At 49.9% G+C, this 26,608-nt stretch overlaps 1 protein-coding gene across 1 annotated transcript in view; it reads left to right on the forward strand.

The window, feature by feature from the left end:
• Positions 1–24,948, forward strand: part of FAT2 (FAT atypical cadherin 2) — a 58,756-nt gene extending 33,808 nt beyond the window's left edge. The window contains exons 13-23 of the mRNA XM_012658260.1: positions 2,748–3,131; positions 5,520–5,734; positions 6,799–6,936; positions 7,517–7,660; positions 9,324–9,521; positions 13,148–13,958; positions 14,241–14,386; positions 17,426–17,867; positions 19,999–20,152; positions 21,645–22,102; positions 23,004–24,948. Of these exons, the coding sequence (XP_012513714.1) occupies positions 2,748–3,131; positions 5,520–5,734; positions 6,799–6,936; positions 7,517–7,660; positions 9,324–9,521; positions 13,148–13,958; positions 14,241–14,386; positions 17,426–17,867; positions 19,999–20,152; positions 21,645–22,102; positions 23,004–23,536 (3,623 nt within the window). The 3' untranslated portion in view covers positions 23,537–24,948. The remainder of the gene's footprint in view (positions 1–2,747; positions 3,132–5,519; positions 5,735–6,798; positions 6,937–7,516; positions 7,661–9,323; positions 9,522–13,147; positions 13,959–14,240; positions 14,387–17,425; positions 17,868–19,998; positions 20,153–21,644; positions 22,103–23,003) is intronic.
• The last annotated feature ends 1,660 nt before the right edge of the window (positions 24,949–26,608 follow it).

Consider the following 26,608-nt stretch of genomic DNA (forward strand, 5'->3'; position numbering starts at 1 on the left):
GGCCGCTCATGCCAGGCAGATGTGACTCTCCACGTGGAAGATGTGAATGACAACGCCCCACGGTTCTTCCCCAGCCACTGTGCTGTGGCTGTCTTCGACAACACCACAGTTAAGACCCCAGTAGCTGTGGTATTTGCCCGGGATCCTGACCAAGGTGAGTCTGAGAAGGGTTGGAGGCCACTTCCCCTGTTCCCCTGTTAGCTGCTCAGTCACTTTGGGCAAGGGTCTGGCTCTCTCTGTGTTTCTCTGGGACTGGCAAGGACTGTGCTTCCTTGTTAAATCTGTGGACGCTTAAAAGTGGAAAATGTCCACAGACTGCATACCTAAGTGCTGTGTGACAAATGACTTTAGCAATGCAGGTGTGAGGCATTTCAGCCTCATTGTTTCTTCCCTCCCACTTACACCTGGGGACCTTTCAATACTGTCATTTAACTTCAAGGTTACTTTGAACACAAACATTTAATCATAAATATACCAATCAGAATTATTCAACTCTGACTAATTGGCCACAAGGAAGGAACTTTTTGGTACAAACTTCATTAAATCCATTAAATTCCTTGATCAGGCTGGGCGCGGTGGCTCACACCACTAATCCTAGCACTTTGGGAGGCCAAGGTGGGAGGATCGCTTGAGCCCAGGAGTTTGAGGTGGCAGTGAGCTATGATGATGGCACTGCACTCTAGCCTGGGTGACAGAGAGACGCTGTCTCTAAATTAATTGATTAATTATTTGATCAATTTTCTGTACAGTGAAGTTGAACCATCTTCAATATTTTGCATTTTAATTTTGATGACATTATTTTCATGGGTTTCCTTTTCCCTTCCTTTTAAAATTTACAAGGCAAATTGGATTTATCCAAGAGTATTTGATCCATATTGTACCAATTATAGTTTCTGCCACCATGAATTATTCTATTGTGGCTAATTTTATATATATATGTAACTATATATATATATATATATATCATCCAATTTTCCTAAGTCAAAATTTATAATTTAGATAGGGTAAAAAAATGCCCTCAGGGTCTAAGTAGTCAGATCAATATAGGATAATGATGACGGTAAAAGTGGGGTCCAAACACCTGCTTTGTTTGACACCACGAGAGTAAAATTAAGACTTCCTAGAGGAAGTGATTTTTAGCTTGGCATTGAAGGAGGAGAGAGATTTGGAGAGATGCGGGGGTTCTAGGGAGGGCCAACAGTCAGTGCCAAGGCAGGCCTGGGAAACGAGTGTGTGGGGGGCGTAACAAATGCAAGTGGACAGACTTGTTGGAGATGCAGAGCTGGGTTTGATAGGACAGATCCAGAACACATCAGAGCTGGAGTGATGCATAAGCCATACAATCCAACACCCTCCCCCCCCCATCTAATGGCCACAAGACCCTGTAAGTGCTCAATTAGCCACTGCTTGCACACCTCGAGGGATAGGAAGCTCCCTATTTCCTAGGCAGCCCCTTCCTTCAAGTACTACTTCCTTGGGGCTGACACCTGCCGGTCCTGGTCCTGCCCTCTGCACTCACACAGGTCTTCTAGACCCCTCATCCAGGACAGACCTTCTGTCACTAGGAGATGATGACTGCTTGCTCCAGTCTCAGCCTCCCTTTCCAAAGGGAAGAGCCCTAATTTCTTCAATTGCATGGTTCCAATTCCATCTTCCTTCTAAGACACATCCTCTTGCATTGTATCAATTTTCCATTAATCCTTCACAAAGGTTATTCTTACCCAAATATTTCACCCAAATATTCCAGGTGTGGCCTGACCACCATCTCCCTTTCCTCAGAAAAATTATGGTCTCTTCATAGAAATGCATATATGGGGGAATTGCATGGTATGTGCATATGTAAATTCGACAGTTTTCATAGGCAATTCCTGCCACCATTCCACCAAAGGGTGTGTGTCTCATATGGGTGTGAAATGTGAGACCCTGAGGCTCAGGACCTGTGTTCATCCCACTGAGTGAGGATCTTACAGCTGAGCAGTAAATGTTGGTATTCTTCATGCACCATGGCCCCAATACCAGCCAACTGCTTCAACTGGTACTTAACCAAAGAAAATAATAGAATCCGGGCCAAAGCTGAAGAAACACTGTATGTTTTGATTTGCTAAGAACTTCCATGGGTGTGTTTATTTTCTTAACTTTTTACTTTGACATAATCGTAGACTCTCAGGAAGTTGCAGAAAGAATGCTGAGAGTGCACCCTTCACCGAGCTTCCCCAATGGCATTATCTTATATAGCTGTAGCATAACCTCAAAACCAGAAAATTGACATTGGCACATTGCTAGTAACTAGACTACAGGCCTATTCAGATTTCACCAGTTTTTATACACACTCATTTGCGTGTGTGTATAGCTCTACACAGTATCACTCCATGTGTAGATTCATGTAAAGAACACCACAATCAAGATAGAGAACTGTTCTATCACAACCAATGCACTTGCTATGGGTGGTTTTATCTTGCACACTTTTCAGTTATAAGCTGACATTGGACCCCAACCCCCACCAGCATTTTTGGATGGTTTGATAGGTTTGCAGACCAGACCACCACCCTCCTCCCTTTGCCACCCGCCTTAATCAAGACCCTTGCTGGAGAGATCCTCACTCCCAATATCCCCTGGGCATGTTAGCTAGCCTTCGTGGGGAGCCCCCTCTTCACGCCCTCCTGTGGCTGCAGGGCTTGTGGCAGGCAGGGTCAGAGGTGCCCTCAGTGAGAATCACGCCCTTGGTCCCCCCCCCCCCCCCCCCGCAGGCGCCAACGCTCAGGTGGTTTACTCTCTGGCGGACTCAGCCGAAGGCCACTTTTCCATCGACGCCACCACGGGCGTGATCCGCCTCGAGAAGCCGCTGCGGGTCACGCCACAGGCAGCGCTGGAGCTCACGGTCCGCGCCTCTGACCTGGGCACCCCGGTCCCGCTCTCCACGCTGGGCACCGTCACGGTCTCGGTGGTGGGCCTCGATGACTACCTGCCAGTGTTCCTGAACACCGAGAACAGCGTGCAGGTGCCGGAGGACGCCCAGCTTGGCACGGAGGTGCTGCGGCTGGCCACCCTCACGCGCCCGGGCGCCGAGAACACCGGCTACCGCATCGTCAGCGGGAACGAGCAGGGGCGGTTCCGCCTGGACGCCCGCACAGGTGAGCCAGCCCCACGCCTCCACGGCACGGGCACGGGCACGTTCCCGGGTCCCGCAGTGCATTGGATTCCTCACACATGGGGCGTATCTGCCTCGCGTGGCCCCCTTCCCGAGCAGACCTGTGGCTGTTTCTCCCCTCTCTGCATGCATCTCTGCAGGTACCTGGTCCCTTCTTCCTCCCTGGGGCCAGCTTAGCTGGGACCCTTCCTTATTCCCCCACATCCCCACCCAGGACTCTGTGCCAGGACCCCCAGCAACCCACTCTGCTCCCACAGTTCTTGGCTCCATGGTCTCAAGGGCAGCCCTCCCCCCTTGGCGCAGAGGCACCACGCACTTGCTGGAATCTGGCGCTTAAGCCCAGGACCCGGCTGCCTGCTTCCCTCCTAGAGTCCCCCCATCCCCTCCAAACATCCTGGCACCCCTGCATCTTCCTTTATTCTCACGAAGGGAGAAAGAACTGGGAAACCATCTGTCTTCTTTCCTCCTAGACATAGAAGGGTCTAAGACTCACAGAAACTCATGGGAGGGCCTCAGAGGCTGCCAGGTCAGCCCATGGCTCATGCAGACACAGCGCCCCTGGAATGCTGCTCTCTACCTCCCAAAACAACTGCCTTGCCATTGAGCAGTATTTTAAAAAGTTTTTATTATGGCGATTTAAATGTAGAGCAGTACAACAGCCCCCCATGTTCCCACCGCACAGCTTCAGTAATTATCAATAGAGGCTGGTATGGTTTTCTCTTTACCCTTCAGCCCCAAACCCACCTATTGGTGTGTTGTTTCAAAGCAAATTCCAGACACCATATCATTTCATTTCTAAAGATTTTGGTGTGTATCTCTAAATGATAAGAACTCCTTTTATAAACAAAACTGCAATACCTTATCACACCTACAAGATAACAATTCCGTAATATCATCTAATACCCAGCCAGACAGTTTTTCAGATTAATTCATAAATGTCTTTTTGAAGTTGGTTTGTCAGCATCCTCAAAATGTCCACATATTGAATTTGGTTGATATATAATATCTTAAGTCTCTTTTAATCTCTAACACTTTCTTCTTCCTCTTTATTTCCCCCTGCCATTTACTTAATGAAACATTTGAGTTGTGTCTGATAGAATCTTCCATACTTTGGATTGGCTGGCTGTATCTTTATAATGTCATATAGCATAACCCTCTGGCCCTTGTATTTCCTATGAATGACATTTGGATGGAAAGCCTTGGTCAGGTTGAGTCAACAATGCTTGATCCACAATGCTTCATAATTGATGTTGTGCTATTCACACCATGTTGGGAGGCACATAAGAGCCAGTTGGCTCACTGTTAAGATTGACAGTGGGCTCAGATATCAGCTCTATCCATTACAGATTTATTTTTTTTTTTTTTGAGACAGAGTCTCTCTTTGTTGCCCAGGCTAGAGTGAGTGCCGTGGCATCAGCCTAGCTCACACAGCAACCTCAAACTCCTGGGCTCAAGCAATCCTTCTGCCTCAGCCTCCTGAGTAGCTGGGACTACAGGCATGCGCCACCATGCCCGGCTAATTTTTTCTGTATATATATATTTTTAGTTGTCCAGATCATTTCTTTCTATTTTTTAGTAGAGACGGGGTCTCGCTCTTGCTCAGGCTGGTCTCGAACTCCTGACCTTGAGCGATCCACCCGCCTCGGCCTCCCAGAGTGCTAGGATTACAGGCGTGAGCCACCACGCCAAGCTCATTATAGATTTCTTCATCAGCCTTCCTCTAATGGCTTCAGCAGCCATTGCTAATGATTTCCTAGATATACTATTTCATAAGGGGCTGCAAAATGGTGATTTTATAACCTTATCATTCCTCATTCATTTACCAACTGAATTCTTTTATAAAGAAGAGTTTCTACCATTAACCATTTGGTTATCTAGGAACAGCAGGATAAATCCTTGCTCGTTCTTTTCTTTTCTAGTTTTAAGAATAATAAACCTATGCCTTAACAATTTGTTGAACAACTTTGGGTATTATGAAACTCTTCCTATAATCTGAGGTCTGTCATTGACTAGCTGGATGAGGTTGGGCAAGTCACCTACCTGTTCGAGCATCAAGTTGACTCACCTAGAAAGTGGGAATCGCAATTGTTCCTGCTGCTCGGGATTTTTATAGATCTAAATGGGATAAATTTAGCATCACAGAAATAAATGAGGGAGACACTGCTGTGGGGAATGATAATAAGAAAATGAGAGCAGATGAGGGGGAAGGAGGGGGGACAACAAAGAGGGAGATGAAGCGGGAGGTGACGGCGGAGACTCAGCTCTCCGGTTCCTGTGGAGCTGCCTGTCCTGGGCTGGGCTCAGACCCCTCAGTCCCCTGCCTTGGTGGCTCCAGCTGCCTTATTGCTCCAGTCCCTTCTTGTTTCTTCAGGGATCCTGTACGTCAACAGGAGCCTGGACTTTGAGACAAGCCCCAAGTACTTCCTGTCCATCGAGTGCAGTCGGAAGAGCTCTTCCTCCCTCAGTGACACGACCACAGTCGTGGTCAACATCACCGATGTCAACGAACACCGGCCCAGATTCCTCCAGGATCTGTACAGCGTGAGGGTCTCGGAGAATGCCATCGTGGGCGACGTCATCCTCACGGTAAGGATCCGCAGCTTTGCTCTGTGGGGCGTGGAGCCTGCGGTGGGTTTTTATCTCACACACACGCATCCCTGCCCCCAGGCACAGATGAGTTTATTAAATTAATATGCTGTAGACTTGACTCTGGCTTGTAGTTACTCAGCGAAACCATCTCTCTCGAGAGAATGTCTCAGAACTACATGATGAGATCGCAGGTTGGCATGGGATGGGTGAGCTGTGACAGGAGAGGAAGGAGAGAAGGCAGACCCCAGAGGACTGCCAGACTCCAAAGCCTGAGAAGAGGGTCAGGCTTTGGAAGTCAGAAGTGAGGGTGCTCATTGATAACCTCCACTGGGCATCTTGCAACAGACCTCCAGCTATTTCCTGAGTCTCCGAGGTGGCCTGACGGTGGTGTGGGGGAGGGAACATCAAATAATACCTCTTTGCATTTAAATGTGTGACTTCTCCCTCCTCGAATGGAGTGAAACCCAACTCTGCACCCACGCTCACACTGCCTTCCAGTCTCCTCCCCTTCCGCTCCCCGACGTGCACCTGTGCTCCGCCCACACGGAAGACGCGCCTTTCCCCAGCATCTTCTGCACTTCCACGCCTCTGGCCTCACGCTGTGTCCTCTACCCGGAGTGCCCGCCCCGCCCTTCCCATCCTTCGAGGCTTCGTGAATCCTCTTCTGATCTCCCCTGGCGTGACATGCCACTGTGTTCTCTGTGCTCCCATACGGCTGCTCATACTTGGACCCCAATTAGAATTATCTATGAAATTAGACATTACATTTTCTGTAGACAGAGTTAATTTGGCACATTCCTCGCCTCTTAGCACAGGCCCCAGCAGCCTGTCAGCATGAGTGAATGAATGAATGAATAAATGAACCATGGCATGCTGAAGTCCACACTAGGATGTGAATGAAGATATTCCCTTGACAGGGACTACTGTGGTCCGGGGACTGCCAGCCCAGTGGCAGTCATTAGCGCAGGGACGTATCTGTCCCCTCCTACACTCCCAGGTGCCGAGATTCCTCTCTGGTTCCCTCTTGTCCCTCCATTCACAATCACCCTCCCCCACTGCAGGTGTCGGCAACCGATGAGGATGGACCCCTAAATAGCGCCATTGCCTATAGCCTGGTAGGAGGGAACCAGCTTGGGCACTTCACCATCCACCCCAAGAAGGGGGAGCTACAGGTGGCCAAAGCCCTGGACTGGGAACAGGTGAGTCATGGGGTGGAGGGGGCCCAGCCTGAGTTCATTAGGGCAGAGATATGGTCCCGCTGAAGGTCCAGAGGATGAGTTGTGATCAACACCCCATCGTGACACTTCCTCAGACCTGCCCAGAGTGCCTCCCACTTGTTTTCTCTGTGCGGGCCCCTGTGGACTGTGAAGCCAGAGGCAGGAGAGGGACTAAGTGACCCATAACCCTCCCTAGAGGAGCTCAGATGGCTTCTCACGATGAGCAGGCTCATTAGATCATTACAGTGACAGCTACCATTTATTGAGCCCCTGCTCTGTACCAGACACTCTCCTAAATGCTGTACATGCATTATACCAATCAGTCCTCAAAATACTCCTAGGGAGTCATTTTCCAAGATCTCATAGCTAGTAAATGGTTGAGTAGGAAATCACTCCTATTTCTGTCTGACTCCAGAACCTGAGCCCGAAAGTGCTGTGGGTGGGCAATGGGGGTGGGCATAGAGAAGTATCTTTATCTTCTTTTTCTGAAAACATTAGCGATGAGTCAGGGGGCAGAAGTGAGGGTCCTCATTGATAACCTCCACTGGGCATCTTGCAACAGACCTCCAGCTACTACCTGAGTCTCCGAGCCACAGACAGCGGGCAGCCCCCACTGCACGAGGACACAGACATCACTATCCAGGTGATTGATGTCAATGATAACCCACCGAGATTCTTCCAGCTCAACTACAGCACCACTGTCCAGGTAAGCTCAAGCCTCGAAAGGGACCCTGTGCCTCCCTCCCTCAATTTCTCTCCTACCAGAAGGTGCTCCTCGGTGGTATCAGAACACCCAGACAGTGGCTGTGACCTTGCCACTGATTTCCCTCAAGGGAACACGGGCTGCTGAAGGGACTGTGGAATTTAAAATAATCAGGCACTGTGTTAGGCACTTCTGTATCCATCATCTCACTGGAGGCTCACGACAGCCATGTGGAGTAGGTAGTACTCATTTTATAGATTTAAAATATGGAAGTGCAGAAACACGCCGTAGCTAGAATGTGGCAAACTCGGGATTTAAACGCAGAAAGTTTTCCAGATCCCAAGCTATTTCCACTATATTCCAGTGATTTGCAAATAGGATTTGGAGAGGGCCTTGGGATTCTATAAGGAATTGTCTGGGTTATAAAAGGTGAGGGAGGGGAGGAAGTGAATAAGAGGGCAGAATTCTAGGTCCTATCATGCATCACCCAGAGTTGTTCCACTTTTATCTGTCTTATATATTATGGGTATGAATTAGGATACTTTGGCTCCAAATAACAGATTACCTGACTGAAAGTTTGTTAAATAAGAAGGACTTATTATTTCATATAACAAGAGGTCTGATGGAAAATTCCATTCCAGAATAGGTTATTTTAGTAGGAAAGAGATACTGTGGCTTTGGGTTAACTTCTTTGAAGTTCCCTCATCCTCTCCCTCATGATTGTAAAATGGCTGCTGCAGCTCCAGCATCACATCTTTTGTCTAACCATCTTCAAAGGCAAATAGAAGGGGACTTCTTTCAAAGGACCCATTTTTATCACAGAAGATGACTTTTCAGAAACCCTACTTGGTAGACTTCTCCAATGGTCAGAATTGGATTACTAGCTCACTCCTAAACCAAACACTGACATGGGGAATCAGATTATTATAACTGACTAAGACAAATCATAGTCCATCTCCTCTTTGGAGGGGCACATCTTTCCTGAGGATATTGCCACACCATGCCTGAACAAAAGTAAGATTTTATAAGAAAGGAAGTAAGAATGTTTATTGGATAGGCAACCATCAGTTTCTGTCCATTAGATTTGGTTTGTAGATAATGTTGGGCTACTAAAAAGATGGCTAACTACCATTGTGTTATATAATAGCATATTCAATCCCCATGTTGTAAAACAAAGGCTGAATGATACTCAGGGGATCAATTTTTCTTAAGTGAATTCCTTATCATCTTTGAATTTGCTCATCATATGTGTATTGCCTTGGTCCTGTAAACAAGAAACCATTTATAGGTGTTCACTTGGCCCTGCAAATCACATGCATCCCAGGTACCAATTTATAGACATGATTCAACAGCTGTGTGACTTTGGGCAGTCACCTCTCTGTAGAATAAAGGGCTTGACCTTCGTCTCTAAGGACCCTTCCAGCCCTGGTGGGCTTTGTTTCTAAGACCTAACCTCCCTTCCCTCAGGGAGCTCCTGGTCTAGACTGAAAAGTCAACAACTACCTCAAAATCAGGTAGGATGAGTGAGTGTCAGCTAGAGGTCCAGGCATGGCCTGGGAGTGGTCAGAGTGCTGAGGACTCATCCCAGATGGGCAGATCCAGAAAGATACAAAAGCGAGGATTGGGACTCATTTCGCTCTTTGGTCTTCTACACTTTTGGTCTCAGGAGTACTCCCCCATAGGCAGCAAAGTCCTGCAGCTGATCCTGAGTGACCCGGACTCCCCAGAGAACGGGCCCCCCTACTCGTTCCGAATCACCAAGGGGAACAATGGCTCTGCCTTCCGAGTGACCCCGGATGGATGGCTGGTGACTGCCGAGGGCCTGAGCAGGAGGGTGCAGGAATGGTATCAGCTTCAGATCGAGGTGAGAGCTGCGCTGGGCCTCCGGTGGGGAAGTGGGGACAGTAAATATGCTGGCAACGGCACTACCAATGCTTCTGTCATCTGCCCCAGTTTACAGATGAGAAAACTGAGGCACACAGAGGTTAAGGGAGTGGCTTCAAGTAATACCGTTAATAAGTGGCAGAGGTGGGTTGCTTCAAACCCAAGCACTCTGCCCCCCAACCCCAAACTCCTAATCCCCACACCATGCCTCACATCCTCACTCTGGCTCTGACTCCTAGAGTTTGGCCAGAACAACTCTCTGAACCTCGGGTGCTAACAAGACCTGCCTCACAGAATTGGTGTGGGGCCTGAGTGGGCGATTGTGCGCCCACGTGCAGGGGATTATGGTGGTATTGTTATGGGGTGTGCGGGAATTGCCCAAGAACTGTGGCCAAGTTGGTGATCAGACATTTCTCCCTCACTTCAATCCCCCCAAATCACTTTCCTAAGTCTCAAGTCCAGTGGCCCCTACTGTTCTGTGAACTTGTAGGGTGGGAGTGATGTATTTATTCATTCAGTCATTCAGTCTCTGAACAAGTATTTATTGAGCACCTACTATATGCCAGGCCCTATACTAACTGCTAGGAATATAGCAGAGGATAGGAAGGGAACCAATGTTTCCTCTCCCCAGGAGACTTCCATTCTAATTATGGATATACACAATAAACAGATGAAGAAAGAAATAACATCCGTACAAACCGTGATACGGAAATAAAGTGATGAGAGACTCGTGAGGCACAGGGAACACACATATTCAGAGAGAGGCTGCCCCCATGAGGTGACACCAGAGTGGAGATCTGAGCTGCCAAGCATGGGACAAGCGGGCAGCAGAGTGTTCCAGGCAGGAAGAACAAGAGGAGCCAGGTCCTGCATTGGGAAAGCACTTGAACTGGTCCGAGATGTGACCGAGGCAGTCAGAGCATCCTGAGCAATGGTGGGAGTCAAGCTGAAGAGAGGGGCCGGGCAGACCACGGTGGCCTCGTGGCTTGGGTCGCTGTGTTATCTGAGGTCCAAACTGTGATCTTTTGAGAGCGAGAGAGGCAGTGTCTTAGTCCATTCAGGCGGCTACAGTAGAATACCATAGACCGGGTGGCTCAAAGAATAGAGATTTATTCCTCACAGTCTGGAGGACAGAAGTTTGAGATCAGGGTGCCGGCATAACTGGGTTAGGGCAAGGGCCCTCTTCTGCACCGCAGACTGCTGACTCCTTGCTGTGTGCTCACGTGGCAGGAAGGGAGCGAGCTGGCAATCCGGCCTCTTGTCATAAGGGCACTAATTCTATTCACGAGGGCTCCACCCTCGTGATCTAATCACACCCCAAAGGCCCCACCTCTGAACACCATCACGTTGTGGATTAGATTTCAACATATGAATCTCAAGGGGACACGAACATTCAGTCCATAGCACTTAAATATAATTAATTGGTGATAATTGATCCACAACAGGTAAAAATCAAGACTGTCCCATGTTCTTGGTGCTGGGGATAAAAAAAAAAGAACTGTCCTTGGCAAACCGGGACAAACAGTCATGTAATTGTAAGCCTCGGTAATTCTTCTGGATTCTACGCTAAGGGCAGTGGAAAGTGGTTGAGGGCTGCAAACAGGAAAGTGACCCTTCCCATCTGTCAGGAGGCTCCTTTCTGAAGCTCTGTATAGAGAGTGGGTGAGGAAGACCAGCGAGAAGTCATGCAAGCTGGAGACAGTGGTGCTAAGACCTCAACGTAATGGATGCCAAGATGCCAAGAAGGAGACAGATTAGGGACAGATTTTGCATGTAAACAGACAGGAGCTGGAGATGGGTTGGATGTGGGGATAGAAAGAAAAGAGAAGGATCAGGGATGACTCCCAAATCTCTGGCTGAGTGAAGACTGGGCAATGGTGCCATTTATGAGACCACAAAGACTTAGGGCGGGAAGTGGGGCAGGTTTATGGGGTAAAACGAATTTTGCACATTACCTCCGAGTTTTCCGTGAGACATCCCAGTGGACGTGTCCAATGGGTTGTTGGGTAATTGTGGGTTGGCAGCTAAGACGAAAGGCGTGGGCTAATGAAGATGGTCCTCAAAGCCAAGAGCATGAATGCAAGTGCTGGAGGAGAGAGAACAGTCTCCTGACTTCTGTATTCTCAGACCCGGGCGGGGCCGCCCAGACGGGTGCTTAGTCGCTGCTGGCATCATCACTCTCCCGCATTTGTCTGTAGTTCCACTGCCGTTCACTGGGAGGCACCATAGGCCAGCAAAGAAAAACAGGCTACGGACAGGGGCGTTCAGATTCTGCTCGGGCCTTACCTGCTGTATGACCCTGGGCAAGTTGCTTGACCTCCTTGAGCTTCGGTTATATCTTTTGTAAAATGGGAGACTTGAGGGTGCTTGTCTCATAAGGAAGGTAACTTGTGATAATGCATTTAAAGTATGTAAAAGTGACTGGCTCATGGTTTGTACCCAGTTCATGTGAGCTATACATTATAGCAATAGTATTAACTGTTATTGCAGTTAATGTTAGCTATACATTCTAATTAGTGGTAGTATTAATTATTGCTGTTGCTATGGATATCTCTTCAGTGTTATGCAAAGTGTTGGAATGCAGGTGAACAAGACACTACTACAAGGAAACCCACAGGAGACCCTTGTTGACAGCTGAGGAGGTGATAATGTCACTGAGGAGAGCTTTGTCTTTCCTGAGTCAGATGGAAACTTGCAGGGAAGGGTGGTCAAACATGAAAGGAAAATGCATTTTTCACTTACATCCTTTTCCCTACTTAAATGAGGCCACGTCCCCCTTACTTCAAACCCTCCCTGGCTTTGCCCGGCTCTGACATAAAGTCCCACCTGTGCTCCCAGCGGGTCAGTGAGGCCAGCCCTGCTTCCCTGCCCCCTCGCTCCAGCACCGGTGGCCCCTTCTGTGTCGCTGGGCACTCCACCCTCTTTCCCAGCCCGGGACCTTACGTGCGCTCTTCCCTCTGTCTGTCACCTCTTCTCCTCACCTCTTCTTGTCCCTCAGGACTCAGCTCAAATGTCACTCCCGCGAGACTCCCTCCATTCCACCTGACGGAAATGAGGTTTCTGTTTATTTCCTTCATTGCACTTTACCCAGGTCTGACATTCTCTTGCTTATTTGGTAACATATTTATGGTCTCTTTTCTCCTGGTCACAGCAGAGGGCCTGACCCATAGGAGGCACTCAGTAAATGTTTGTTGACTGGCCAGAAGAGCAAATCCCCATTCCCACTCCAATCGCCCAGTCAAGGGGAATCCAAGGAGAAAGTCCCCAGGCCGAGCAGGTGCTGTAAAAGGCTGTGCATTGGCATCGCTAGGAGACATCTGAGGACTCACCTGGGGAAGGAGGCCCGGGGCTGTGGCTGGAGAGATTTAGGAAGAGGCTCAGAGAAATGTCAGATGAGGAAACTGAGGTGTTTAATGTACCGCATGGGATGTAACTCCCTCCTGCGTTCCCTACGAAACCTTCAGAAGATCTAAATTTATAGACCAGTGCTTTTGGAGTTAGATTTTTTCTCCAAATGCAACAGTGCACTGAGCCTGCCCTCGAGGTGGGCATGGGGCAAAGAGACATGGTTCTGTTGGGTGACAGCAGCGTTTGTTTTGCCTACAGGCGTCAGACAGCGGCGTCCCTCCCCTCTCGTCTTCCACATCTGTCCTAGTCCACATCACAGAGCAGAGCCACTACCCACCCTCCGCCCTCCCGCTGGAGATCTTCATCACCGTCGGGGAGGAGGAGTTCCAGGGCGGCATGGTGGGTAAGATCCATGCCACAGACCGAGACCCTCAGGACACGCTGAGCTACAGCCTGGCAGGAGAGGAGGCCCTGGGCAGGCGCTTCTCAGTGGGAGCCTCCGATGGCAAGATTATTGCCGCCCAGGGACTGCCTCACGGCCACTACTCGTTCAATGTCACAGTCAGCGATGGGACCTTCAGCACCACAGCTGGGGTCCACGTCCACGTGTGGCACCTGGAGCGGGAGGCTCTGCAGCAGGCCATGTGGATAGGCTTCCAGCAGCTCACCCCCGAGGAGCTGGTGAGCGACCACTGGCGGAACCTGCAGAGGTTCCTCAGCAACAAGCTGGACATCAGACGGGCCAACATCCACTTGGCCAGCCTTCAGCCTGCAGAGGCCGTGGCTGGTGTGGACGTGCTCCTGGTCTTTGAGAGGCATTCCGGAACCTTCTACACGCTCCAAGAGCTGGCATCCATCATCACTCGCTCAGCTAAGGAGATGGAGCATGCAGTGGGGGTTCAGATGCGCTCAGCCATGCCCGTGGTGCCCTGCCCTGGGCCAAGCTGCCAGGGTCAAATCTGCCAAGACACAGTGCTCCTGGACCCCAAAGTTGGGCCCACGTACAGCACCGCCAGGCTGAGCATCCTCACCCCGCGGCACCAGCTGCAGAGGAACTGCTCCTGCAATGGTGAGAAGTGGATCTTCCCTAGGGACAGCCTGCGCTGTTGGGCTCAGCCCGCCTGACTGTAAGCATGGAGTCCCTGAGGTCAAAGGCAGGCATGCTGGGCGACAGCTCCTTTCTAGCTGTGCGACCCTGGAAAAGTCCCCCTGTACACACAGAGCCTAGATCATGTATAAAATGTGAGCAATGACCCTGTTTGCCACCCAAGGATTGAACGAGACAAAGTCAGTCCAAGGGCTCCGTGAAGACTACTTTATGTGCTGGTGACACTTCTGGTTGCTTTTGCAGGTACTGCTGCCAGGCTCAGTGGTCAGAGCTATGTGCGGTACAGGCCCCCAGAAGTTCGCAACTGGCACATCCGTTTCTACCTGAAAACACTCCAGCCACAGGCCATTCTCCTGTTCACCAATGAGACAGCGTCGATTTCCCTGAAGGTAGGACACTGCCAGCCTGGGAGATTTTATGTGGGTGTCCCAGGCTGGGGAGGTGAGGGGCAGGTGTGAGGATGGCCAAGAAGCCCATTTCTGGCAAAGAAATCCCTGCTTGATTTTCAGGGCTGCTAGGTGTGACTATTGGACCAGGACACAGGACTATCCAGTCCTGGATGGCCACAGCCACCCCACTTCCCCAGCCTGTCCAAGGACAACTACAGGTGGGGCTGCTTGCTCTGTAGGGCGAGAGAGAAAGAGAGACGGGTGCCAGCCCTGGTGCTGTTATCATTTTTGCTGAGTGATAGGCCAGTGTTTCCCAAGGGACTGGGGGGCTGGCTACTACTGGGGGTGCTCAAGATGACAAACCCAGTATGAAGTCACATGGAATCACATGGAAGAAAAATTAATTTCCTTTCTGATGGTCTTCCAGTCCTCTGATTGTGTCACATAGGATGTCTCTGTCTCCTGCCTGATTTTTTTTTAATTTTTATTTTTTTTAATTTCAGAATATTACAGGGGTACAGATGTTTAGGTTATATATTGCCTTTGCCCCACCCGAGTCAGAACTTGAAGTGTGTCCACCCAGCCAGACAGTGCACACCGCACCCATTAGGTGTGAATATACCCATCCTCTCCTCCCTCCTCCCACCTGTCTGACCCCTGATGAATGTTACTACCATATGCGCACATAAATGTTGATCAATTAGTACCCATTTGCTGGTGAGTACATGTGGTGCTTGTTTTTCCATTCTTGTGATACTTCACTTAGTAGAATGGGCTCCAGCTCTATCCAGGATAATATAAGAGGTGCTAGATCACCCTTGTTTTTTGTGGCTGATTTAACTAACACCTTTATCACATGTGCCAATTTCCCATTTTAACAGAGAGAAAGCTGACTTTGGCCACTAGATTTCAATTCATTCAGCACAGAATCACTGAGCATCTCCTACGTGACAGGCACTGTTCTGGATGCTTGGTCTCATCAGTGAATAAGACAGAATCCCCTCTTAGAGCTCTCATTCTATAGGGGAGAGACTGACAATAAACATATATGTAATACATCAGAAAATTATGGGGTTTGTTTGAGTTTGGTAAGTCCTATGGGCAAAAAGGAACAAAAACGGTTAAAGGGAATGAGGGGTATGGGGGGTTGTGATTTTAAATAAGGCATTCAGGGAAGGTTTCGTTGAGGTGATAATTAAGCAAGAATTTGAAGAGGGTGCAGGAGTTAGCTATGTGGACATCTGAGGGGAACAGCATTCTAGGTAGAGGGAATAGCAATGCAAAAGCCTTCTGGCAAGAGAATACTTAGCATGTTTAAGCAACAGTCCGGAGTTCTGTGTGGCTTCAGTGCATGAACAAGGGGAACACTAGTAGCAGGAGCTGAAGTCGAGATGTAATGGGATGGGGCATATCTGTAAAGGTCTTACAGGACATTATAAGGACTTTGGCTTTTATTCTAAGCAAAATGGAAACATCAGAAGGGTTTGAGCAAATAATTGCAATGATCTGACATATTTTAAAAGAGTCGTCATGGCTACTGTGTTGAGAATCAACTTTAGAGGAACAAGAATAGAAGCAGAGAGACTCAGTCAGGAGGCTACTCTAATACCTTGTGTGAGATGGGATGGCAGTGTAGACCAGGATGATGACAGTGGAACTGGAAAGGTGTCAGACTGTGGACAGATTTTGAAGGTAAAGCCAACAGGGTTTCCCAGTGCATTGAGTGAGAAGAATGAGAGGAGTGAGATTTTGGCCTGAGCAACTAGAAGGATGAAGTTGCCACCAGCAGACCTGGGGAAGGATACGGGTGGGTATGAGGTTTAGGGAAGGGAGATCAGGAGTGCAGTTTTGGAAGTATAAGTCTGAGGTGCCTATGAGACCTCCAAATAGAGCTGGATCTCTTAATGTTGGAGGGTCTCAAGGATTAATCCTCGGTCTACTTCCTTTTTGATTTACTCATTTCCTTTTAAAGTAAATAAAGGTATAGGTAGTATTCAACCAGGACAAAAATCAGAAAGGTGGCTTACAAATAAATGGCCAACTTCTAGGAAACACTGGGTCATACCTCCAAATTTTACCAGAGAAAACTGTACCCAGCCTAAAGTGACCAGGAAAGTATTTGGCCATGAGCAGTCCCGTTTCTTGGGAACAAAGTGAACTAAAATGTTTTAACCCAGAGGGTCTCAGACTTTTTGATTTCAGGACTTTATACCCTCTTAAAAATGATTGAAGATCCCAGGGAAGTTTTATTTCTGTGGGTTAGATATATTGACATTTTCAGAATTAGAAATTAAAACTGAGACTGTAAAACATTTATTAATTTATTTAAAAATAATGAGAAACCTATTGTGTTTTCCCATAAATACTATATTTTTATGAAAAATAATTACATTTTCCAAAATAAAAAAGAAGAGTGGCATTGTTTTGCATTTTGGTGAGCCGCTCTTACGTCTGGCTTAATAGAGTATAGCTGGCTTCTCACATCGACTTCTGCATTCATCTGTTACGACAGCATGTGTCTGTAAGACTCCACTGTGTATTTGAGAGAAAACAAGGGTAAAAAAGGCAAACAAAGTCTTAGGATTATAATCAAATAGTTTTTCCTTGTGGATCCCCTGAAAAAGTCTTGGAGACCCACTTTGAGAACTGCTGAACTGTTGAGTGAGAAAGTGGGAATGAGAGGGAAGTTTTTTGAATCCCCGAAGGCCAATATTTATAAGGCCTGCGAAGAAGAACCTAAAACACGGAGTCTTGATCAGCAAGGCATCTCTGAGCCTCAGTTTCCTCATGTGGGAAATGGAGATGTCACCCACACCCAGACCATCCCATGGAATGTGGTGAGGCCAAATGACCACGGGCAGGAGAGGACTTTGAGGGCTTTTATGCTGTACAAATGCAATGTCTAAAATAGCCTTGAAAATCACCGAACACTATCCCTCTTACCCATGAAAACGCAAACATTCTTTGAACTGGCAGCCTGTTAGCAGGTTTACAGGGACTTGCTGGCTTTGCTGATGGCTATTTGGGGTTTCTTTACAGCTGGCCAAAGGGGTGCCCCAGCTGGAATATCACTGTTCAGGAGGTTACTATGGAAACCTCTCCTCCCGGCGCCACGTGAATGACCAAGAGTGGCACTCCATCCTGGTGGAGCAGATGGACACCTCCATTCGCCTGTTGGTTGACAGCGTGGGCGACGCCTTCCTTGTGGTCCCAGAGAACTGCTGGAGTCCGAGGCCTGAAAGACACGTCTTGCTGGGCGGGCTCATCCTCTCGCCTTCTTCCTCAAATGTCTCCCAGGGCTTCGAAGGCTGCCTGGATGCTGTATTGGTCAACGGAGAGGCACTGGAGCTGCTGTCCCAGGGCAAGACAATGGCAGGCCTGCTGGAGACACAGGCCCTGACCCAGTGCTGCCTCCACAGTGACGACTGTGTCCAGAACCCATGTCTCAATGGGGGGAAGTGCTCGCAGGCCCCCGGAGCAGGTAAGGGCCGGGGCAAGGGCTGGCCCCCAGGTCTACCCCAGAAGGCTCTTCGGAGGACCCTGACATGTTGACCTGACAATCATATGTCACCAGAGAGCTTACAAGCAAGTTCCTTCACCGCAGTCCCATGAGGAAGGGAAGGAGGAAGAGAGCTCCATTTTATAGCTCAGGAACCTGCTGGGCGGGAAGGGATACCCAGAGAGGGAAAGGAACTTGTCCCAGGCCACGTGGCTCTTAAGTGGCAGGGGCGTGTTAGGGCGCAGAACTCCTGCCTCCCGATTCCATATTTCCCTCTCTTCCCCTTACTATCCTGTGAGTAGCAGGTTGGGATCTGCTAGGTCTACAGTAAGGGAAGCCAGGAGTCTTCCTTCTCCCTTAACAAAAACTTCCTTTCTAATTTTTTTGGGATACGGGTGGACACAAGTGGGGACGTTGGGTACAGAGGATTGAGTTAATTGCACACCTTAGTGTCATCACTAGTCCATGCAAAGTCTCTTTTTCATTCCCCTTTAACCTGTACTCCACTCCTTTCCCCTCCCCCAACTCTCAAGGCAAACATTTAAAGTTTTTGAATGAGTTCTTGCAAGATGCATATTACTGTGTTCACATGCTTCAATTTTTAATTTATGTAAGCGGTATAAAATTGTTTACACTTTCACTCAGCAACATATTTTTGAGGTCTGTCCCTGCTGCCATAAGCAATTCTTATTCATTGCTTTTAATCGTGGCTCTGTACTCCGTGGTGTGCATGCGCTCACAGTTTTCTTCTTCACCCTTGCAGTGATACACATCCTGGCGGCTTCAAATGCTCATCTCCATCAATGGTGCTGCAGCGAACATCCTCCTATGTGTCTCCTTATGATCCTGTGTGACAGTTTCCTTCACACACACGCATACCCCGCACCCAGGGGTGGAATTCACATATTCACAGTATGCAAATAGTTATTTTTACTAAATAGAGCTAAATTGCTCTCAGCATGGCCGCAGCAGTCTATATTTCATCCGCAGAGCGTGAGGTTCCCATGTACCCAAGTGCCTGTCAATACTTGGCCTCATCCTATTTTCTGATTTTTGATGGCTAATCATGCTATCGTTTCTACCCGTAAAATATCCAAGGAGTCCATCACTTCTCTGCATCCCCACTGCTGTCCCTCTGAGCCAAGCTCCCATCACCTCTCAGCTTTTCTCTAGCACCAGCCACCTCCCTGTTCTCCAGCTTCTCCCCCCACTTCCTCCTTGCAGCAGGAGCCAGTGTGATCCTTATCCAACGCAGAACTGTGCATGCCACTCCCCTGCGGAGAACCACTCCGGGGTGCCGCACCCCCAGCTGTCAGGATGCAATAGAGTCCAAATCCCTGCACGTGGCTCCCCCACACTCCCTATGTTCCTCGCCAGCCTGGCCCACCCTGTGGTTTTAGCTCCTGGAGCACGACACACCCTCTCTCAAGCCTCTGCACACTCTCCTCCTCGGCCTGAAACACCTTCCTCTCCACCCCTCTGCCTTCCTGCCTGCCTCATTTCTACTCACCCTTCAGATTTCAATTGAAGTATCTCCCTGGTCCTGAGACTCAGCCAGCCTCCCACTCCCGACGTTTCCCTTCAATGAAACCAATTTTATCGTAATGACTGAGATGCTAATATAGTATAATATTAATAGATAACTGTGTAGGTTTGAACCCCAGTTTTGCCATTGACTAGCTGTGCAACCTTGAGCAAATGTCATCGGTTCTCTGTGCCTCCTTCTCTCATCTGCCATCTCCCTGTGCCCGTCCCTGATGAGGATGGTAACAGTAACCAATGTCAGGGTCGCCATGAGGATCAAATGAACCAATATATGAAGATTCTTAGAACAGTGACTAGCACTAATCAAGTGTTTATTAGTATTATTCTGTTCATTCCTAATCTTTAAGTGACTGTTTTCTCTGCTGGAGTGTAAGTCGTTTGAGGGCAAGAACCGAGTGCTCTTGCTCGGTGGGGCACCAGTGCCCGGCGCAGTGCTGGGCACAGAGGAGGCCCTCAGCAAGTCAATGGTGACCGAGTGGCTGCGTGAACACATGGGTCTGCACATGCGCCAGGGCCTCCCCTAATTGCTAGGCCGGTGCGTTCCTCACCTTCCTCCTCTTTCTCCCAGGCTACACCTGCAGGTGTCCCCCCCAGTTCTCTGGGAAGCACTGTGAACGAGGAAGGGAGAACTGCACTTCTGCACCCTGCCTGGAAGGTGGAACTTGCATCTCCTCCCCTGAAGGAGCTTCCTGTAACTGCCCCCACCCTTACACGGGCGACAGGTGAGTCCAGCAGAGGCCGCCCGCCACTGGCTCCTCACCCTGGGTGTGGCACCATTCGGGAATGACCTGTGCACTCTGACCTCTAGAAAGGCTAGTGGGAGGCTAGGAGCTGAGTGCTCCAGAGACCTGACCTTTAGGCCTCTTGCACATGTTAAGTCTTTTCCCTCCAACCACCTGCATCAGAACGCTTTGGGAGGAGGGAGATTTCTCAAGCCCTATTCTGAACCTACTGAATTAGACTCAGGAGTGGAGGCTTACGAATCTGCACTTTGAACCAGCTCCTCAGGTAGTTCTGATCTTTGCTGCAGTGTGAAAAGGGCTGAAGTTCTTGTTCTCTTACTCTGGTCTTCCCAGAAAGTGGCCTGGGGAAAGTGATTCCACGTGGTACAGGCACTGCTGTGTCTGGAGCCCCACCGCAAGCTGTGTGTGCCTTGTGCCGTGCAGGGCTGTAGCAGCTGCAAGGGAAAGAGAGTCATTCCTAGAATCCTAGAGGTAAAGAGACTTTGGCAATTATCTGGTTTTATGGCTCCCAAACTTGGACACCTTTAAAAAATCATGAGGGAGACTTGTAAAAAATATAGATTCCTGGACCCAACCTAGACCAATTGAATCACAATCTCCAAGAATGGGCCTGGATTCTATTTTTAATACAAGCTCCTAAGGGATCCCCTTGCTGTCAGCCTGGCTATAAGAGCCAATGTTGGGGCTACCCACTCATTGTACAGATGGGGAAACTGAGGCCCAGACAGGGAAAGGGCTTGCCCAAGATTACCTGGTGTGTTGATGATCCAAGTCCTTTTTCTCAGCAACTGGCATTTCCTGCCCTACTTTGCAGTAGGGAATGCTATCTATCCATCCATTCTATTGGGGATGAAATTTCCGGCACTGGGAGATGCTTTGGAATTAAGTGGGATGGAGGAAGCTTTCCCAATATCCCTCAAAAGTACATAAAACTGGCCATAGAAGTGTCCTGGGAGCCTTACACCATGGAAGACCAGGCTGGAGGTGCCCTGGGAGGCCATATAGTTTAAAGTGCTTTCCCTGAGGAAGTTCAAGGTGCAGGACCATGCTGGGCTCCTGTGACCTCCTAGTGAAGAGCAGCAGGTAACCTTGGTGCCTGGTTACCGTTGCTGGGCAACTGCTGACTTGTGTCTGGGACCCTGACATTATTGCCATGTCTCTACTGCAGCAGTACGGGTGGGAATCTGACCTCATTGGTGGAGACTATGTCTAATGCCTAGATCCCATTGGTGGAAAATAATAGTCATGCCCTGAACCCAGATCCTCACGGTCACAAATGAGGGCCATACTTTACTGGCAGAAGATGGAAAGTGCTGATGTTGATAAGTTTCATAATCTTTGTGTGTGTGGTTGAAGAATGGGAGAGGGAAGCCTTGAGGGCAGAGGTCTCTAGCCCACAGATGTTTGTAAGAGGGGACATGGAAAGGGCAGTATAATGCCTCGGCCCCTGCCTGCTGCTCTGTCTCTGCAGGTGTGAAATGGAGGCACGGGGATGCTCAGAAGGGCACTGCCTGGTCACTCCCGAGATCACAAAGGGGGACTGGGGGCAGCAGGAGTTACTGATCATCGTGGTAGCCATAGCACTCATCGTCGTGAGCACCGCTGGGCTTCTCTTCTACTGCCGCCGCTGCAAGTCTCACAAGCCTGTGGCCATGGAGGACCCGGACCTCTTGGCCAGGAGCATTGGTGTTGACACCCAGCCCATGCCTGCCATCGAGCTCAACCCGTTGAGCACTGGCTCCTGCAACAACTTGAACCAACCGGAGCCCAACAAGACCTCCCTTCAGAATGAGCTCGTCACGTTTGGACCCAACTCTAAGCAACGGCCGGTGGTCTGCAGCGTGCCTCCCAGACTCCCCCCTGCCGTGGCGCCTTCGCACTCCAGCAATGAGTCCATCATCAAGAGAACCTGGTCAGGCGAGGAGATGGGTCAGTACAGCTGGAGGCCCTTAGCCTCTGGGATTGATGGGAGGGGGTGTCTCTTGACTCAGAGTCTGTGGCTCATTCTGTTGCACTATGATCCACTCGTCTAAATTCCATGTCCCTCCGTGAGATTGATGTGCATGGAAGGAACTTGTAGATCCTGGATAGGGTTGGGCAGAATCTCTGGAATGGAAAGGGGACTTCTGTACATCTGTGCTTTTGTGGGAAGGGAAAGAGAAGCAGTGGTCCAGGCTTCTGGCTGCCAAATCTGGAGATGCAGCAGCCTCGGGCCAGACCTGGCAGGCCTAGTGGAGGGAACTTCACCCTCCTCTCATCTCTGCTCAAAAGGAGGTGAATTTGTAAAGCATTTCAACTATTCATGGATAGGGGTCCATAAAGATGAAGTGACTTGTTTGAACTCACTCAACTATTCAGTAGCAGACACAGGGCTAGGACCAAGGACTCTGTCTGGTCTTCTGATTTCCAAGCCACATCTCATTTCATGGCTCTGTGAGATAGCACTCTCACACCTCCGAGTCCAAACTGTGTCTCCTTCAGTTAAAGAGAAGAACCCCCAACCCGTAGGACTTGGGCTGGGGTTGCCATACCCAGCATGGGGTGGGCTGCATGGAGCCACCCACAGTCTTCCCTGTTCACTGACCCCCAGCTCAATGGCAGAGATGTGCAGGATGGGTGGCCTTTGGGTTAACCTCTAGCCTTGAACTTGCGCCTACTGGATTCTATGTATCAACCTAAACTGCCACAGACAACATACAGAGATGGGCCACATACCCACCCACGCCTGGGGCCATCTCTGCCACATGCCAAGTTACATGTAGCAGCTATAGGGCCAGCGGGAACCTTCAGGGAAACTCAGCACTCACCCTGTCTTGCTGTTCCCTTTCAGCGTACCCAGGCAGAGCCATGGTCTGGCCCCCTACCTACTCCAGGAAGGACGGCTGGGCATACCCCCACTCTGCAGTGACCCAGGGCCCTCTGCCACCCTCGCCTCACCGCCACTCGACCCCAGCGGCGATGCCAGAGCCTGCTGGCCTCTATGGGGGCTTCCCCTTCCCCCTGGAGGTGGAGAACAAGCGAGCACCTCTCCCACCCCGTTACAGCAACCAGAACCTGGAAGACCTGATGCCTTCACGGCCCCCCAGCCCCCGGGAGCGCCTGCTGGCCCCCTGTCTCAACGAGTACACAGCCGTCAGCTACTACCACTCACAGTTCCGGCAGGGCGGGGCCGGGCCCTGCCTGGCAGAGGGGGGCTACAAGGGGGTGAGCATGCGGCTCAGCCGGGCTGGGCCCTCTTACGCTGACTGCGAGGCAGAGGGGGCGCCCCTAGGAGGCCGGGGCCAGCCCCGGGCACCCCCCAACTATGAGGGCTCTGACATGGTGGAGAGTGACTATGGGAGCTGTGAGGAGGTCATGTTCTAGCTCCCCGTTCTCAGAGCAGGGCAGGTGGGAGGCCAAGGACTTGGCACCTTCTTCCTGTCTTGTCGGCAGTGAGCTGAGTGTGGCTGGGAGAGTGGGAGGGAAGCCCCCACCCCCAGTCCAGGCTGCCATCCCATGAAATGCGCTCTTCAGGTCCCCCAGCTAGTCCCTGAGGGTAGAGGGAAGCTGAGGGTGGAGCTCCAGAAACAGTATGGGGGGGCCCCAGGAGAGGGGGATGCATAGAGCAGTTACCTGGAAAGCCAGGAGCACCCGACTCCCGGGGCGGGCGAGAGACAGGCCGTCTCCGGTCTGGCAGGCAGGGCCTGAACAGCTGTGCTCGTTCGTACACCTGCCCACAGCGCCATCGTGGAGGCAGGCGGTTCGTGCCTGACAGGCAACCACTGCACCTGCCGCAGAGACGCGCTAGAGAGGGCCACTCCGTGTCCTCCGGGAGCTGAGAAGTAGGCAGCGGGTGAGCAGGCACAAAAGCCACCTGTGTGCTCTGCCTCTTTGGTACATCTGTTTGTCAAGTGTCAGACAATGCACTAGGCACCGGGGATAAGGGCGACACCGGCTCTGGGAGTATCACCTGGGCCTCGTCTCCCAGAGGTCCTGCTCCTCCAGCCCAGATTCAGAGCAACTCACGCGCCTCTGGAAGTCACACGACTTTCCACCAGCCGGGGCCCGCCAGGATTCTGCATAGCCCCGAACCTTCTTTGTTAAAGAATTCAGACCTCACGGAACTCTGGGTTCTTCACCCCCAGGTTCCCAGGCACTTTTGGCCAAAGGCAGGAAGGAAATAATTCTTCATTTTGAAAATTCTTAGGCACTTTTCGACCTTGCTGTCTGGAGGAGTTTCCGCAAATGGACTTTTCTTTTCTGGACACAAGGAACTCAGAGCTTCCACTCGGGGCAGGGTGGAGGCAGGCAGAGGGACAGCGGAGTGTCCAGGCTGGACGCCCTGCCCTCTCCTGCCCCTACGGCTCAGACGCCTGCCAGTCAAGTGTTACCTGCAGTGACTCAGCCCTATGCATGGAGGGTCAATGTGGGCACGTGTCTACACATGTGGGTGCCCATGGACAGTACGTGTGTACACATGTGTAGAGTGTATGTAGCGAGGAGTGGTGGAGACCAGGAGCCACTGTGGCTTCTGGTGGCCTCACACTTCCTCCCCCGGGTCCACTGCCTTTTCACGTGTGCTGTTTCTGGAGACAAAAGTCAAAGGGAAGAGCAATGGAGACTCGCCCACAGGGCTGCTGCACAGCGCCAGGGAGCTGTGTGGGCGAGAGCCCGTTTGTGTGAGTGGCTTGCGGCTGTGCGCGTGACTGTGAGCGCAAGTGACAGGACGCATGGTTTCATTGGTCATGTGAGTTGGGATTTTTTTTTTTAACAATAAAGTATCTTTTTTACTGTTATTTTCTGTGTCACTTAGCCTGTTTGAGGTTGCGTCAGGGGAACCACATGAGGGTCCACAGGCCCTTCTAAGCCAAGATTCATGGAATTTGGGAGCTGGAAGGGTTCCTAGAGGTCATCAAGCACAGTGACTCCCAGCCTGGCAAAGCTACAAAACTAGATTCCTGAGCCCTACCCGCCACAGATCAGAACCTCTGGGGCTGGGGCACAGGAAACTATTGGGAAAAAGGCCTCCAACTCTGTCTGCAGTGGTTCGAGCCCCTCGGTTTAAAGATGGGGAAACTAAGGCTCTGAGTGATGAGTCCACTGACCAGCAGATTAGCCAGAGGCCCAGGACGAGACTTGGGGACGCCTGCCCCCAGCCAGCACTCTGCACCGCATGGCACTAGTTGGAGCGAGGAGTTTACCATCACAGGTTTTCGGAAGCCAGCCCTCCTGGGACCCAGAATCAGCCTGTGGCTGCTACTCCACAGCTCACCTGCGGCCCAGCTGCACGTGACATCACTGGGCAACCGCTGGAAAGCCCAGTCCCTGGCGGCGAGTTCCCAGTCCAGCTGGGCAGAGGAGGCACATCCGTGGGGGACACCACCGCAGACTGTAGCTCTGGGCTTGCAAGTCTGTTGTTGCACAGTGTCATACACTAATTATGTGGCCTGGAACAGGTATGACTTGTCCTCTCGTTGTTTTTTAAGGTATCATTTTTTTTTTAGCGCAGTTTTAAATTCACAGCAAAATGAAGTGGAAGGTACAGAGATAGCCTAGATGCTCTCTGCCCCCACTCATGTACCTCCACCCTATTAACATCCTCCCACCAGAGTGGTGTATTTCTTGCAATTGATGAAGCTATGTTGATGCATCATTATTACCTAAAGTCCATAGTTTCCATTAGGGTTTACTCTTGGTGTTGCACATTCTATGGGTTTGCACGGATGTATAATGACACGTATCTACCTTTATAGTATACAGAGTAGTTTCACTGCTCTAAAACTCCTCTGTGTTCTGTCTATTCACCCCTCCTTCCCCAAAACCCGTGGCAACCACTGATCTATTTACTGTCTCCATAGTTTTGCCTTTTCCAGAATGTCCTATAATTGGAATCATATCATACATAGCATTTTCAGATTGGCTTCTTTCACTTAGCAATATAATTAAGGCTCCTCCATGTCTTTTCATGGCTTGATAGCTCATTTCTTTTTAGCACTGAATGATATTCCATTGTCTGGATGTACCACAGTTTATTTGTCCATTCACCTTCTGAAGGACATCTTGGTTGCTTCTGATTTTTGACAATTATAAATAGAGCTGCTATAAACATCCATGTGCAGGTTTTGTGTGGATATAAGTTTTCAATACCTTTGGGTAAATACCAAGGAGTGAGATTATTGGATTGTATGGCAAGAGTATGTTTAGTTTTATAAGAAACTACCAAACTGTCTCCCAAAGTGTCTGAACCATTTTGCATTCCCACCAGCAAATGAGAGTTCCTGTTGCTTCACAGCCTCACCAGCATTTGGTGCTGTCAGTGGTCTGGATTTTGGCCATTCTAATGGGTGTGTAATGGTAGCTCATCATTGTTTTAATTTGCATTTCCCTAATGACATATGATGTGGAGTAACTTTTCATATGCTTTTTTGGCATCTATGTATCTTCTTTAGCAAGGTA

The sequence above is a fragment of the Propithecus coquereli genome, unplaced genomic scaffold (assembly GCF_000956105.1).
Source record: "Propithecus coquereli isolate 6110/MARCELLA unplaced genomic scaffold, Pcoq_1.0 Scaffold58, whole genome shotgun sequence".
NCBI classification, from domain to species: Eukaryota; Metazoa; Chordata; class Mammalia; order Primates; family Indriidae; genus Propithecus; species Propithecus coquereli.